The sequence below is a fragment of the Podarcis melisellensis genome, assembly GCF_964234715.1.
Source record: "Podarcis melisellensis genome assembly, chromosome: 6".
Taxonomy (NCBI): domain Eukaryota; kingdom Metazoa; phylum Chordata; class Lepidosauria; order Squamata; family Lacertidae; genus Podarcis; species Podarcis melisellensis.
Window position 1 is genome coordinate 40,670,654 of NC_138538.1, and position 17,390 is coordinate 40,688,043.

General features: G+C 40.3%; 1 protein-coding gene across 1 annotated transcript in view; it reads left to right on the top strand.

The window, feature by feature from the left end:
* Positions 1 to 17,390, top strand: part of DSTYK (dual serine/threonine and tyrosine protein kinase) — a 39,176-nt gene that overhangs the window by 15,260 nt on the left and 6,526 nt on the right. Inside the window, exons 3-11 of the mRNA XM_081916320.1 lie at positions 9,574 to 10,237; positions 10,982 to 11,217; positions 11,520 to 11,603; positions 12,397 to 12,573; positions 13,774 to 13,903; positions 14,152 to 14,308; positions 14,884 to 15,016; positions 16,184 to 16,297; positions 17,103 to 17,217. Of these exons, the coding sequence (XP_081772446.1) occupies positions 9,574 to 10,237; positions 10,982 to 11,217; positions 11,520 to 11,603; positions 12,397 to 12,573; positions 13,774 to 13,903; positions 14,152 to 14,308; positions 14,884 to 15,016; positions 16,184 to 16,297; positions 17,103 to 17,217 (1,810 nt within the window). The remainder of the gene's footprint in view (positions 1 to 9,573; positions 10,238 to 10,981; positions 11,218 to 11,519; positions 11,604 to 12,396; positions 12,574 to 13,773; positions 13,904 to 14,151; positions 14,309 to 14,883; positions 15,017 to 16,183; positions 16,298 to 17,102; positions 17,218 to 17,390) is intronic.

Below are 17,390 nucleotides of genomic sequence, written 5' to 3' on the forward strand. Positions count from 1 at the left end.
CTAATCACAAGGAGGGAGCTTCCTATTTCGTAATTTGTAAGCTTCAATGAGTGATAACAAGGAAATACTTCCACCATAAGGAGAGGCATGGTATAAATTTTAAAAGCGGACATAGTCCACATTTTTTAAAAGTCAGTTGAAAAAAGCATTGGGGCTTTTGCAAATCCATGATTGCTTTAAAAGCATGGAAATTATGAGTTGGAAATTGTGTGCCAGTAAATAAGTTGTACATTCTAACATATTGTGTTGTCTCCCACCTTACGCTTCATACCTCCTACAGCTTGCTCGGGTCCTTTAGCACCAATCCTCTTCTGCTGTAGTTTGAGGGCAACACTGGTGCCATGTTCATGGTTAAAAGTTTGGATAAATGTTTAAATTCAGGAGTTTCTAGTGAAATGAATTGCTTTAAAACTAATGATAGTTTTTTGTGAAATAAATCCTATTGTCTTACTATGTAGAATAATGGCACCAGGAAGAATAAGTAGAAAGGCTATAGGAAATGGGTTCCATTTCTACTGTAGTATTTAATAGCTGCCAATAAGAAACACATCTGCACAGTAATCTAAATGCTAATTCACTTCGTTGGGAGCTCTAGAAAGGAAAGGCAGTCTAGATGGAATTATACACAGCCATCCCCTCTGTGTGACACAGGAAGTTAAAATCCATACCAGGTGGACTAACTGCAGGTTCCAAAAAAAAAATTGCACATCATACAATTGCAGTAATTATGTCAGGCAGGCCAGACTAATCAAGAAGCAAGAATTAACCAGTTGGAATGAGATTTGAGCACTATCCCAGACTCCACTTTACGATATAAGTGGCAGCTTTATGTAAGCCTCCAAATCTTAATGAACTGAGAAATGGACCTTTGTAAACAAACGCCTCATTCATCAGATGCAAAAAGATGGCTGACGGTTTGTCAGGCAGGTTCTCTTGCATCTCTTGTATTGATAAGAAGAGGGTTTGATAGTTAAAGATTCTGTTTGTTGTGTGGCGTACATAGTTTCACAGTGTATTCTTTAATCAAATATGATGTGATCTGATAGAAAGTGTGATAGAAGATGGAAATATTATTTTTAACAGGGCTGGCACCTACAAAGTTATTCATATATATATATATATATATATATATATATATATGCTTTCGTAGATTTTCACGGGTACAGGAATGCAGGTTTTGGTGTCCTCGGGTGTCTTCCCGTGTAAAAGTTGGGGTGTCTAGGCGACGTTTCGACGAGGTCTCACTCGTCATCTTCAGGCTGGTGCTTTCGGCTTCTTGTTACTGGAACAGAGCAGGATCTCAGTGTTTGAGTTCCTATAAATACTGTTGAGGGGGTGTGGTGTATAGCCTCCAATGTTCTGGGCAGAGAGGAAGTTCCCAGGCTAGTGTGCCTTTTCTTCTTTTGTTCCTTAATTACTTGAGGGATATCTTGAGTGATTTCTTGAGTGATATCCTGAGTACCACTTAGGTGGGTCATTAGGTGTGGATTAGTTGCTAAAGTCTTTGTGTCTTGACCTCTTGAACTTTGTGAAGAGTTTTTCTGAGAAGATGGCTGTACTGCACTTAGTTGTGCTCTGGCTTGGCTTCGTGTATAGGGGCGAGCTGTGGTTTTGTGGCCTGTGTCAGCCAGATCTGTGTAGGGATTGCAGGGGGGTGCAGCATCCGGAGGTGCCACCATGGTTTGGCTACTGGATGGTGTCTGTAATTTATCTGTGGAGAGGGTCTGGGTTTGGGTCTGGTGTGGTTGATTGGTGATGGCGTTCTGTGTGCCTCTGGATCTGGTGTCAGTTTTTGTGGGGAGGGCTAATTTCCAGATGTCTGGCAAGCGGGATGTGTCGTCACGCTTGTTCATGTTGTGAGGGTGTTTCTAAGTGGTACTCAGGATATCACTCAAGAAATCACTCAAGATATCCCTCAAGTAATTAAGGAACAAAAGAAGAAAAGGCACACTAGCCTGGGAACTTCCTCTCTGCCCAGAACATTGGAGGCTATACACCACACCCCCTCAACAGTATTTATAGGAACTCAAACACTGAGATCCTGCTCTGTTCCAGTAACAAGAAGCCGAAAGCACCAGCCTGAAGATGACGAGTGAGACCTCGTCGAAACGTCGCCTAGACACCCCAACTTTTACACGGGAAGACACCCGAGGACACCAAAACCTGCATATATATATATATATATATATATATATATATATATATATATATATATATATATATAAATGCAGTAATATAAATACATAAATATAAATACAGTAATACTAACGTTCCTTTAGCCACTTGTGCAATTAGTTTTACACATTTTATTGACCACCATGAGCCAACATTTTGAGTCTGAATTAAGTCTATTGAAATTTAGTGTGGCCTTAGAATACACTGAAAACTGTTGTGGAGAGTGACAGTTAAGTTTTAAATAAAAGATAAAATAACTTAAACCTGAACATAAGTTGAACCCAATCATAACAATGTTGTATCTCCTCTGAAAATATCAATATATTCTATGCATATTTATTGAGAACTGTGTTAGACCTTACTCATAGAGAGATTTGCAGTGTGCAGGAGGCATCTAGCTAGGTAAAGGAAATGAACAACTTAAATTTCAGTCTTGGTCTTCAGGATAATAATGCATGTTGTAAAATTAATAGAATTTATTGTTGAATTCTGTAATTTCAAATCTGGTTTGAAGAGCAACAACTATTATATACCACCAGTACCAAACATTAGAATTAAGAAAATAAAACAACACAAAAGCAATCCCTTAAAATTAATTAGCGGACTCTTAAATCCATTATCAGTGAAAGAACTTATAAAAGAGTTATTGTGTTAGGATTCTCTCACATGTGTAGGAACTCTGTCGCTCCAGCCCTTCCTTCATTTCAGTTAATACTCCTGCATGTGGGGCATCTAACTTTACCAATAGTATAGTAAGTTCCATTTAGGGAGGGGAGCCCAGTATGAGTAGTAAATAAGAAAGTTAGCAAAAAATTTAAAAGGTTTAAAAGGTTCTACAAGAGAATCCAGTACTTTCAAAGGAGATGATTTTGCAGAACTAATCCATAGTTAAAACATCCCAAGTTTTGCTGGATTACTTGTCTGTTGACTTCATTTTTGTCCTAATTTTTATATTGCAACGTTACAGTTTTTTATTTAACGCTCATACTGATATAATCTAAATGTATAGAGGCATCATTCTTTTTAATGCTATATTTAGTAGCACTGTCCCTATCAGTTTGGTAGAGGAATGGGACAGCCCACATTACTGTACAGTAGTGATTACTGAATGGCTCTGATGCCCCTGGTATGCAGACATACTAGTTTATAAATTGAGGGGTGAAACTAAAATAGCTGAAGGACTGAGGAATGTTCAGTGGCCTCTAGGAACCAGGAGATGCTGAGAGTAATTGTGTGTAGTTGGAGTAGGAGGTGAGAAGAAAACTGGGGAGAGGTGGCTTGGCCTGCTCAAGCCCCTAACAACAGCTTGTGTCCTGGAGGTGTAGATTCTGGAGGGGAATCAATAAAGCACTTGAACAGTAGGGAAAAGTTTCATTAGGGTGGGAGAGACAAAAGGTGTCCTCTTTAATTTGTCTCTCGTCTCTCTGTCCCCCCATTCCAGGTTTTCTGGAATCCTGTTAGGAGTTGAGGATACGGAACAGCTTTTTGTTGCACATCCCACTCATATTTCTGTATTTAAGAATTATTTTCCCATTGATATATGCACCTCTGTTATAAACTTAAGCTTTTGATTCTCTTCAGATTAACTAGTTGGTATCCAAGTGGCAATACTAAACTGCTTTTCAGAACCTATGTCAGTTTCATAGTACAGTATCTGAATTTTCATTCTCCTTCTATCCTTTTATTCAGCGAGCTGCTAGAATGGTTTTTCCCTTATCTGTGTAAAAGAAAGTTACCTCCCTGTCTGCATCTAGTGTTGAACATATATCATTTCAGCAGCTACTTCTGTTCTAACTATTACGTTTAAGACCAACATCCTGTCTGGGAGCACAAAACGTTATCCACAATTGGGAATATTTTACATTCATAGGAAATGCTGCATTCTGTATCTCATTATTGTAACACAACATTATTGTAACAAATGTTTTTAAAAAACATTTTGTTAATTAGCCATTCCTGCCATATGTGAATGTCTGCTCTTCTTTTAGAGCCACTCAAGTATTTTCTGAAGTGCTTCCTTTTTCATTTTTATCATTTATCATATATAAACCGTCTTGAAATTCTTCTCCTTAAAACCTTTTGATGAATGTATGCCGATCTAGCAGGATAAGCCCATAGTTTAAAGCAGTTTCTTTTTTAATACGTCAATGATTCAGATGTAGGTGTGCATCCCTGTCTAGGACCATTTGTTATGTGTGACTGTTGCAGGCAAATAATCTGTAGATTAGAGGCAATATGTATTAAAGCCCCTATCTGTATATTCCTGTTGCCTTTTTAAAGTTTCAAATTTGTTGCTGGTTTCATCTGTCTTTGTTCAATCTTATTTTAAAAAGTCTTGACAACTCTAGGTAGGACTTTTTCAATCCTTCCAGCAAGCAAGCCTTCACATTTTGTCCACTTTCCGGTCCATTTACAGATTCTAACACCTTTCCAGCAAGAAAATATTATTAGAGAAAAGGAAATTATGGTTATTATACTTGCAAATATCACTAAAAGCTATTTTGATGTTTTGAAAATATATTTAATAATAGTGCATTCTTTTTCCATTAGGTATCATTTCAAAGACCTGCGTTTCTTTGGAATAAATTACAGAATAATATATAAAATGGGATATCTCTGGATGGGAGATTCCTTAACTTCTAGTTAACTGATTTTTGACCATTAGCTCCCTGCTAATTTTGTTACGCCTGATTTTACTAATAGAAAATAAGCAAAGGGCATACTTAAGACCAGGCCCGTGCACAGTGGGGGGCAGCCAGTTTCACTTGCCCTGGGCCTCAGAGGCCTAAGCCAGCCACAGACCGGCTGCTTTTTTGTTTGAGTTCATAGCTTTAGTCTAACAAAACTCCTGCCCTGGGCCTCAGACAAGCTCTGTGTGGGCTTGCTTAAGACTCAATATAATTATGCAACATTTAGCTTCTAATACATTAATATTTGTGGGGTTTCATTATGTAATTCATATAAATTCAACCAAGGAATCATTGATGTGTCCTTCTATGTAGGAAAATGTGATGCTCTCGGATAGCCCTTCATTGCCCTGCTTTTCCTCCAAGCTAGTTTTGACCTGCCATCCACTAAGCTTTTAGTTTCTGATCCCATCCACCCTGGGACAGAAAAAAAAGCTCCTCTGAAGCCTGATGTTCTATGTTCTTCTCCAGAAACTTTTCAGGATATCTGCAAAGAACTGGAATGGATCATTGCTCCTATGGTGAGTTGGGAAACCCCCTTGTACTTCAGCTGGCCAGATCTGTTTCTTACTCCATAAGAATGCAGGACGCAGTTAATAGAAAGTTTTGACTCAAAGGAAAGCTTAGAAAGCTTACATGGAATAAGGAGAATAAATAAATTACAAGAGAAAATGGAGTGAGAGCAAGCACACTGCACTTTCTGTGTTCTCTTCTAATGGCCTTTGCTGCGTGCTGCTTCAAGATGCAAAAGCCAAGCCTCAACCCCAGGCACTTTTTGTTTCGCTATGGGCTGAGCCTTGTGTCGTCTCCTGTCCATGTGTTAGTCGCACAGCATACATTTCTACTGTTTCAGAATAGCCCTGTCTTCCTCTCCCTTTTGCCTCATTTCAGCACTCAGCAGAGTGAAACCAGCTGAGTACAGTGGTACCTCAGGTTAAGTACTAAATTTGTTCTGGAGGTCCGTTCTTAACCTGAAACTGCTCTTAACCTGAAGCACCACTTTAGCTAATGGGGCCTCCTGCTGCCGCCGTGCCACTGGAGCACGATTTCTGTTCTCATCCTGAAGCAAAGTTCTTAACCCGAGGTACTATTCTGGGTTAGCGGAGTCTGTAACCTGAAGTGTCTGTAACCTGAAGCGTCTGCAACCCGAGGTACCACTGTATTAGATTGGTCTCTGGACATCCATGCATACCTTGGGTTCTCTTGGAAGAGGAAGGAACAGGTTTTACCCAGTCAATAGAAATGTTAATCTTCCTTGCCTATTATGAGTTGTGGACTGAACAATCAACTATTGGGAGACAGACTATCCAGCCGCTGTTTCTAAATATGTATACATGTGCACAGAGATGTGTGAGAGATTTATGCATACAGGAAGAATGTCATGGGCATAGAATCATGAAGTAAGGCTGACCTATCTAGAGTAAGATGAAATGACTGAAACATTGCGCTAAGGAAATTCCGTTTGGCAGGCATCAAGACCAAAATGTAATGACGGACTTTTGAACATTTTGCTTTAAAGAGAATTAGACTACCAGGATTGCATGTTTTATCTTCAAGTCTGTCAAAGGTTTTAGCTCTGAATTAAAGCTCAAGATGATTAATATTATTATTATTAACAATTTGGGGGCATTTGACTCAACAGCTACCTTCCGTGTGCCCTCTAAACCTGTTCTAGGGGTTTATCCAACCCTGCAGAATGGATTTGCTTAGTGGGGAACATGCAGGAAGGGGAAAGAGAAGTTCCATTGAGCAAAGAGAAATTTGTTCACTTACAGAATGAGCTAATTGAATGCTGCTCTATAGACATTGTGTTTAAATATAAATCTGCTTGATTAATCAGGCATCTTTGATTCAGTCTCTGATTATTGTTTAATCTATTAAGCGTTGTAGCCCCAGAGATGATTATTTTCCTCTGAAGCCACTGCCGCATGCCTAAACATTGAACGTTTTTTTAAAAAAGTTCACTTAATGTACATACTGAATTTGATACCTCAAAACCATGTTTAAATGTGATTATTGACGTACTCCCCTTCAGTGAAATGAAGAGACTCAAAGAGGTCAGTTGCAAAAATGAGCTTCCAGCTTGGAGGGTTTATTGTTAAAGGTAAAACTTCTTGCATAACATCTCTGCTGCCTTATGTGAGGAGATGCAGGCACTAGAAGGAAATCACAGATAAAGGCTATCTAGCAGAAAAATACCCAGCAGCAAGGCATTAACTGTTGCCTAAGCAAGATTAGTTGTTCTTATTAGTTGAGACATATCTTTTCTAACTTTTCCCTCCTTTATGTCTCCTAGAGACAGCATTGGTTTCCTCCTTTGTTTACTGCCATCAGCGTGAGTCATCTTGCATGCTGAATGTTGATTTGCACATCCAATTTTACTCTTTAACTTGCACTCTTGTCTGACCACATCAGTTTTTGTGTTTCCATGCTTGGGAGTCCCATGACAGTCATAACAGGCAAACCAATGTTAAATGTTTGTTTTGGGAGTAACAGAAAGAGAATTTGGGAGGATCTAGCGATACATGGAATAGCTGAAACTTGCTAGGATTTTTTTAGTAAAAAAATTAAGCCTAGTAGTGAATTAGTAGTGGCTTCATAACTTTTATCATAATTCCTCTGTCAGCTGTTGACAGATCTTGCTCATGCCTTGGCTACAGCTTTGCCGGTTTTCTGTGGGAATCTAAACGTTTGCTGTTTAATTGATATTGAAAAGATTAATGTGCCAGACCCCATGAGTGCTTAAAACAACTTTCCCTCTAAGATGCCTCTTGATTTTCCTTATGCCTTTACCAATTCATCTGCCTAGTTAAGTTTCCATAATGGTAATTTAAGGCTGCAAGGCTGGCCTAAGAAGCGATGATGATATTTGAAGCAGCAGTTCCCTTAGAATGACATTTAGGGCACAAGGATGTCAATTTTGTACAAATGTGTACTTATGGATACTTGGTCATAACTGACATAATTTGTGTATAACTCATAGCATAGACCTTATTTTTAACATATTTATTATTACTTGGCGCTCTATCCAGAATATCAAACATACTTCAAATTAGACGCTGTGACAAGCTAGAAAAATACCTAACATGCTCCTGGTTTCTTCTGGGAAGCATATTGGAGGTGCTGAGTGTGCCTAGGATTGTGTATAATGAATTGTTGTGTCTGATGTAAAATAATACTGTATATCTAAAGCTCAAGCAGATATTAACTGACTCAGGAAGGGTATCTCAGAAGCTATTACAGCATTTAACTGTTCGTGTACTTATAAAAAATATCTGGATCAAAGGAGCACAAGGCAATTTACAGAATATCAAATGCATGGTGTAAAGACCTTAGTTGAATGGGAGTCATCGGAGGGGATTTCAAAAGTTATGGACTTGGCAAGTGCTTGAATTCAAGGAGGGGCTAAGGCCTAATTCTCACTTAAATATCTCTTAATTTTTCTCTTGGCTTTACCACATCATCTGCCTACTTAAATTTCCATAACCATAAATCTATGTCACAGTTGTACCAGTTCAGAATGCACATGACTGCTTAGACTGATGCTTCTCTGTACAGAAACTTCCCTCTGTTTAGAAAAGTAGATGTTTGGGAGAATGTGTTGCGGAAAAGCCTTCCATTATGAGCCTGTATCCTGCAGTCTGAAGTGGTATAGAGTTGTAGAATATATGCAGGTTTATGGCCTCATTAAAATCTAGGCCTAACTATCTGGCACACTGAGAGTATAAAACACCGATGAGTTGCTTCGCTGGATAGCCTTCTAGGCAGTAGTTCCCGATTGGCTAAGTACCGTGGACCCTCCTACTTTTGAAAGCCAAGCCATGGACCCTCCTACTTTTGAAAGTTTTGATATCTGTGTGATAGTTTTTGTTATGTGAATGGTGCCACAGACCACCTGGGTAGGTTATGCAGACTCCCAGGGACCACCAGTTGGGAACCACTGTTCTAGAGGAATTAGGTCACATTCTTGTTGCTGGTTTCCTGTTTGCTCTGTGTACCTTGCCAGGGGGTGGGTGGGGGTGGAGTGATATTTCCTACTACAGTGGTACCTCGGGTTAAGTACTTAATTCGTTCCGGAGGTCTGTTCTTAACCTGAAACTGTTCTTAACCTGAAGCACCACTTTAGCTAATGGGGCCTCCTGCTGCTGCCGCACCACCGGAGCCCAATTTCTGTTCTTATCCTGAAGCAAAGTTCTTAACCTAAAGCACTATTTCTGGGTTAGCAGAGTGTGTAACCTGAAGCGTATGTAACCCGAGGTTCACTGTATACTGTGCTTAGACTTGTTTAAAAAACAAAAGATAAAACCCATAGGAATGAAAAAAGGGCCTTTTGCACATAGGGTTTTAAAAATCGCCCCCAAACAGTTTTGCTGACCCAAGTGCCCCCCAACTGTTCTTGGATTATGTAATTTACCATCCCTGATAATTGGCCATGAAATCTGGGAGTCCAAAACTTATTGAGGGCACTAGATTTTGGAAAGGCAGCCCTGAAAAGAATTATTTTTTCTTCTTCTCATTTAGAAGCATTTCCTGAATTTCTTCATTAAAAACAAAAGGAAATACGTAAGTGGTTTGCGTCTTTCTCCAATTCCACTTGAATGCAGGTAGGGGAGGTTTCTTGTTGTAGATGAAGACTGGGTGGAGTGTCAGCTGCAAAGCTCGGGCTGCTCCAGCCTTAATGTTAAAATCCTATTGCTTTTGCTGCCTACAGGAAGTGGACATTGTGGTAGCTCCTTGTCGGGGATTCCAGTCAGCTGAAGTCACTTTGGGAGAATACGTGAACCATTTCCTTCCAGTCATCACGTTTGCTATCAGTGAGGCAGAACTCTCCACGCTGGATGTGAATGAACTGCAGGAGATTAAAGAGAAATTCTCTCTGCCCGTCTTCTTTTTCAAAGTGCCAAATTTGGGTGCTGAACTGATATCTCCTCAGAATGCGGAGAATGAAAAGTCGTCCCTTTACCGGCAGCTGCTGGATTTAGGCTACCTTAGTACGAACCATTGCAGCTGTGGAGCTCCCAGCTCTGATGCCAAAGCCCAGAGCATGCTGGTGGAACAATCGGATAAGATCCGTCTTCTTAGCACTTTCTCCAGGCAGGTGCTGCAGCAGCGCTTGGTGGATGCAGCGACCGTCTTGAACCTAGTGCACTGCCGTTGCCTGGACATTTTCATCAACCAGGCCTTTGATATGCAACGAGACCTTCAGATCACTCCAAAGCGTCTAGAGTACACACGGAAAAAAGAGAACGAGCTGTATGAATCTCTGATGCTCATAGCTAACCGCAAACAAGAGGAGATGAAGGACATGATCATTGAGACTCTCAATAACATGAAAGAAGAACTGCTGGAAGATGCTGCTAATATGGAATTCAAAGGTAATTTCCGGAAAAACCAAAAGCCTTAAAAATGTTGTTGGACTCCAACTCCTATCAGCATCAGTCAGCATGGCTAGTGGTCAGAGACGATGAGGGGTTTAGTCCAACAAGAACAGGAGGCTGTGTGTCAGCTACCTCTGTTTTCAACTTTTTTCACCTGCTGCGTGCATGCACTTCAACTCTGAGCAAGCCGTTGTAAAGTGAAATTCTTCATCAGATTTCTCTCCCCCCCCAATAATCTGTAAAGAATGTCAGCATAGAGTAGCGTAATGTGTTTATCTAAAATGTCAAACTTTGCAGATATTTGTATCCAAGTGAACAAGATTTGATTGTCTTAAAAGCTTGTAAACATCTCTTGAATACAGTTTTATAACTGTAATCAAAAGTGTGACCCAACCTGGGTATAAACACTTAAAACAGCACAATCTTATATATTTCTACTCAGAGGTGAATCCTGTTGCATGCAGTGGGGCTTATTCCCAGGTACATTATATAAGATTATATCTTGTCACACTGAACTAAATTGGAAAGATGTAAGCCAATGCTTAGCTCCCCATTGACATCAAAGGATCAAAGTGATTAATTTATTGCAATATTTCAGAACCAATCCAGTCCAGCTAGTGAGGCTTTCATTGCACTTTAGTCATTAAATTTACTTTACACTAGTTCTGGTTGGCTGCTAATATGCTGGAATTGTGAAATTATGCTTCTTTTCATTCTTGGATTTCCTTCTGTTCCCTCTAGATATTATAGTTCCTGAAAACGGAGAGCCTATTAGTTCCAGAGATGTTAAATGTTGCATTAAGCAAATCCAAGAACTGATAATATCACGGTTAAACCAAGCAGTTGCCAACAAGTTGATAAATTCTGTGGACTATCTGCGGGAGAGCTTTGTGGGAACACTGGAAAGATGTCTGAAGAGTCTGGAGAAATCTCAGCAAGATGTTACAGTACATATCACAAGCAACTATCTAAAGCAGGTAAAAGTAACACAAAATTACTGACCTGGTATTGCAGATCAGTTTCTAGAATGCTGGCTATAGCCTGTAATCAGTGGTGACAAAGTGAATTGGTAAAATAATTTGATATCTTTTGTGTTATGGCGCCAAACAGATTTTTGCTTTAAGTTGTAATTCAAGGAAAGAATTTGAGCTCATTGCAATTCTTCCAGATTACAAATGAAGACACTTGCTTTTAAGGTATTATATTTGTTTGCTTAATGTACCGAATAAGCAATTCCTTCAGTTTTCAGTGGCTTATTTAATATATTTTCTGCTTATAGATACTGAATGCAGCCTACAATGTTGAGATCACCTTTCACTCCGGTTCAACAGTATCTAGAATGCTATGGGAACAAATCAAGCAGGTATGAAATATTCTGATAATAAAAGCTCTCTCCTAGTAACTGTAATAGGACCTTATCTTTGGTAGATCTGCCCTTGTCTGTACCATCCTTTGAGTCTCTCTGTCCCTCAACTGACATGTTAGCAGCCATTCCAGCAAGCTGCCTTAATAGGGAAGATGGGAAGCAGGGCTTATTCTATCAGCTCTGCTGAAATTCCAGCTCCATAAAGAATCTCCATTCTAGTTGGTCATTACAAGAACTACTGTTTAAGAATTGGCACATGGTTTTGCTTTTTTCGTCCTCCTTTCCTTTTCCCTTTTCCTTGTATGTTGTATTTTTGTATGTATGCTGGCTTGTTTTTATAAACCTGCAGGCCATCCTGTTTAAACTGACTGAATGTCGGTGGCTTTGGGAGCATTTTCAGCTGAAGAATGTGGTAAAAATGCTGCAATATCACCCACATACCCATACCACAGTTGCAAACAAACAACTTGTATTCTCATTCACTCATTCCCCATTATTCTGATTTTCTTGTTATTTGGCCTGTATGGTGGGTGACATCTAATGATGTCTACCTGCTTGCACAGCAGAAATTTACTTACACAACTGGGTGTGCTGTTTCTATTCTTCTCCCACAACTCAGCTGAAATGTGCTCCGGAGGGTCTCCTAACCCTCCTGTGAAGGTTCAGGGGGCACATGGCAAGTTGCTGGGGAGAGAAGAAATACCATCACATGCCTTACCTTGGACAGGTGAAACTGAAAGTAGACCTTTTAATGCTTGAGTTTTGACAATAAGACATATGTCTTATTCAGATAATACAGCGGATTACTTGGGTGAGCCCACCAGCTATCACCACAGAGTGGAAAAGGAAAGTAGCTCAGGATGCCATTGAGAGTCTCAGCGCATCAAGGCTGGCCAAGAGCATCTGTAGCCAGTTCCGAACAAGACTATACATTTCTCACGATGCTTTTGCAGCTTCCTTGCGACAGGTCAGTTGAATTGTTGTTCATCGCAGTTCTCTTTAGATGAAATTTAACCATTTTTCAAATAATTGACAATTGCCTGCCTATCCTCTCTCTACTCCTTGCCACTAAAAAAAGAAGAAGCCGCCGCCACACAGGCGCTCTGCTGTTTCTTCTGACTTTTAAAGACGGGCAAAAATGGCTATAAAAGCACTAGCAGTTCTTGTTCTATGGTACTGGAGGACCATTGGGTCATTATTGCAATTGCTTCTTCTAGGGGCATTTTAGTGGTGATAGGGTTCATTCTCCAGCTCACAAAAGTGGGTTCATTCTCCAGCTCACAAAGGTGCCTGAGGATGTGCCTTTTTTGGCGGTGTCATGTTGAGCTTTAAAGAACTAAGTAAGCTTAGCTATAGTAGTGGTCTCTAAAACCTATGGAGAAGTCGAGAGTGCTGCGTTTTCTCTGCCTTCCTAGGTACTATGAACCTCTGTTGATGGGAAACTGCACCTTTTTATATAGTTTTGCTAAACTAATGAGGCAACACAAGGGCTGTGGTAGCACATGAGACTCTTAATCTCAGGGTTGTGAGTTCAAGCTCCATGTTGGGCAATATATTCAAATAATGTGACCTGAAAATCTTAGGGCAGGATTCTCCTAACAGCTCTTCCACTAGTGCGATAAGACTTTCCTCCCCAATCCTCCTGTGCATCTTTACACCCTCTGAAATTGGTTCTGCGGGGTTTGGGGAACCCACAGAACAGTGTGTGAAAGGAGGAGAGGGGAAATTGTTTCATCTAGCAAGCTGAAATGCTTCGCAAAGGGAACATTTATCACAGCATTCCATCCATGTAGTTTATAGAGGTTTTATTCACAAGAAAAAAAATGTTATATGCCTTTTCCCCAGAAGAGCAGCTTAGAAAGAGAATATGTCCTAGCACATTCTCCATGGACTATGATCACATGAATATGCAGGTGTTTGGGGCAATAAGATTCCTGTGCTGCAGGAGGGTTGGACTAGATGCCCCTTGTGGTCCCTTCCGGCTCTAGAATTCTGTGATTCTATAATCCATGGAAATGAATACTCTACAAAACAAACATTTTAAACTGAGAACCTGTTTCATTCTTTAGCAAAGAGGAAACAGGGGAGCAGGTTTTGGAAATTCAGTTCTAGGTGTGACCAGCAGGACAGCAAAACCTTACTTAAATTTGGCCTTATGTTTTGTTAGCTAGAGGCTGGCCACTCGGGCAGGCTGGAGAAGACAGAAGATCTTTGGTTGAAGGTGCGAAAAGACCATGCTCCTCGGCTTGCCCGCCTCTCACTGGAAAGCAGGTCCTTACAGGATGTTTTGTTACATGGTGAGCAGTGCCTTGTCTGCATATCTCATTTTATTGATGACTTTCCAGAATTTTCTTATGAAACAATGAGACTTGTTCTGTACTGTTCCAGACACACTGAGGGAATGAATCCTGAGGAATACATGCTACTGGGGAGGGACATAGAAAACACATTGACAATAAAAATTATGGGAAACCAGTAAAAAATAATTAGCTAAAAATAAAATAAAAAGATTAAACAAGTTGACAAGCAGGTGCTTATATTTCAGGTAAACCAAAGCTAGGCCGTGAGCTGGGCCGAGGGCAGTACGGAGTGGTGTACTTGTGCAATGCCTGGGGGGGTCACTTCCCTTGTGCCCTCAAATCTGTTGTTCCACCAGATGAGAAGCACTGGAATGACCTTGCACTTGAGTTTCACTATATGAGGTAGGTGGCATTAAACTCTTCCATAATAAACATACATTAACCTGGCAGCTTAACTATATTTTGTAGCAGTGGTTTGACGGAGTCCGATGACTGACACAAAATTCCTCTCACGTATGCACAAAGGGCTATTTGGAACCTTCTTAATTGAAACCATGACAATATAAAATAACGATGTTGAGTTCCTTGGTGAAATTTCTATTGATACTTGTCTTCATACTCTGAAGAATTAGGTTGCCTATGTCATCCTTCTGCAATATGACACCCTCTAGATGATTGGCTACAACTCCCATCAGCCTCAACTAGCATAGTAAATGGCCTGGGATGGAGAAGGTTGCAGTTCACCTAGGAAGTGCAGCAGTTGGGGAAAGCTGGTATTTGCTATATCTTGAAACTGCACATTTCTATTGCATATCTAGCTTGCACAGTTATTCTGTTAACATGAATAGTCATTTGGAAATAATGGTGTGTGCCTTATATGCTTTCGTAGAACAGGGGACTGGGGGGGGGGGAATGCCTTATCTCCTTAGAAGACATAAATCCATTATTCTTTACTTTTGTGCTGCATCTTTCTCCAGATCTTTACCAAAGCATGAGCGGTTGGTAGATCTTCATGGATCAGTGATAGATTATGGGTATGGTGGAGGTTCCAGCATTGCTGTTCTACTGATAATGGAACAATTGCACAGAGACCTCTATACAGGATTAAAGGTGAGGAATTAAAACAATTAAATGGAAAATGGACAGTGTAAATATTTGATCATCTCTGGCAGCTTTCATTTCTATGCACAAGTGTGCTTTTCATTATACTTGAATCAGTGGAGATAATAAAAAGTTGCAGAGTATAACACAAGTACTCCTCTTCAGGCCTCAAGGAAGCATGGAACACAAGCCTTGCAAGGCTCTAGGGTTCTTATGGGAGGGGAGGTTTTTGCAGGCTTTTTATTTCCTGACCCACCTGAAATATTCCCCAACTGTGTTCTATAGTGCTAAAGCACTTGGGTTAGCCCTATATTGCTATATTACAGGGTGGCGAAGACTTTAGAGTTATAAAAGGCAATGGCATATTTCCTTTTGCGTCTTGAAGCCTGTGCATTGCAGTGAGGAGGGGTTCACTCATGTACCCAAACTGCCACCGTGGCTACTATAAGTTGTTAAAGGTTCAAGCAGGTCAATTTTCTCCTGTTATCCCCTGCTCCCCCAAACCATGACATCTTCACTATTCCATAGCTCTGGAAAGCTAGTAAGGATGCTCAGTCCTCTTTGGGCTGTGCTAGCTTTCCGCCCCGCCCCCCCACCTCTTTTAACTTACAAGCTAATATACTTCTGCATTCTTGGAGTCTCTAGAGAATACAGAAGCTACTGCCTTGGGCAGTGAACTGCCTATCCATAGACAAGTTGATAAGTTTAGTGTTCTGATAATTTGGCTTTAAAATTTTGGCAGCTATGCTCCCTTCACGTTGTTCCTGACTATTGGTAGATCAGATGGTCTCTTCTTCACCTCCCAACCTCAGCCCTACTACATTTTTGGTTAGCAGCAGATAAAATCTAGGGTTAATGGTCTGATCACAAGTACAACTGTAAAGGCATTTTTTTATATTGTTATATTATATATTTCATTAGAGAGAGCAAGTGAGTGCACACAACACCTGATCCTGGCTACCATTGTGCGACTAGAACTGTATGCTTCAGTAGAACGGATTAAGACAATAGCAGCAGAACTACTCTCTGACCCGCTTGTTTAAGGAAGAAACAATGTTAAAGGATCTGTTTTGTTGGAGTTGCTTCATTTTAGGCAAGAAGCACTGCCTAATAACCATAGATGTGAATCCCATTAAGGGATTGATAATAAGGTTTCCCCCCCACTTTTCCCCCCAGGCTGAGTTGACATTGGAGATAAGATTGCAGATTGCCTTGGATGTAGTAGAAGGGATTCGATTTCTTCACAGCCAGGGGCTCGTTCACAGAGACATCAAACTTAAAAATGTATTGGTAAGGGACAGCTTTTTGCCTTGAGCGTCATTCTCTTTGCTAAAATGGAACAAGACGTCAGTACATAAATAATGGCTTTGTTAAAACCATTTATCTCTGCTTTATAACTTCTTAAAAATCTAAAAAGCACTTTTTTCATAAGGGGGGGGAAAGGCACAAGTAAAAGTGATCGCTGCCATTGTGAAGCACAAAACCTGTACTTTGCTGTATATAGAACACCAAATGACAATTGTGCTGCCCAAAAAGACTCAAGTGCTGAACAAGAAACTCAAGAATATCTAGGTTTTCATATGACTGGACCAATTTCCTTATAAAGAAAAGACAACCATACCCGATCACAGCTAAACCCAGGGGAAAGATCAGAAGCTGAGGCATATCTAAAGGGAGCTCAGCCAGAGTAAAATTGACTGGAGTAACAAAGAGCTATCTTTTCTGATCCTTTGACTGATCAGAAGGCTAATACACCCTTCATCTGTTCAGACTTTCATTTCCACAAGATGTGGTGATGGCAGTTAATTTAGAGGACTACTTTTACACTGTTACCATTTCATAAAGGATTAGGTGTATCTATGGCCGTTAGCTAGGAATCTCCAGGACAGCATCAGGTAACCCAAAATTATAAGAAAAAATCAAAATAAGGAATTGGTGATTATTTTTGTGCTCGGCTAGATAATGAACTTCAGCTTGGTTCAGCAAATACATTAATAATGTGCTAGCTGGGATTGTTTGTAGAATACACTTGTACTACAGTGATGACATGTTGCTCTCTTGAGGCTTGGGTTTGAGTAGTTTGTATCCTTTACAGCTTGATAAAAACAGTAGAGCTAAAATCACAGACCTGGGATTCTGCAAACCTGAGGCGATGATGTCCGGCAGTATTGTTGGGACCCCTATCCATATGGCTCCTGAACTCTTCACAGGTAAACTTATCATAGATCTCCCTATGGACTGTTAGCCATTAAGAATTTGAGGTTCCATTCCCTTAAGATGACAAAACTACATGTGTACTGTTAGAGGGATGCTTCTGCCAGGAAGTTTGGCATATACATGCATGTATCCTCAGGGAAGGAAGGAGTATACTTTCAAGGGGATA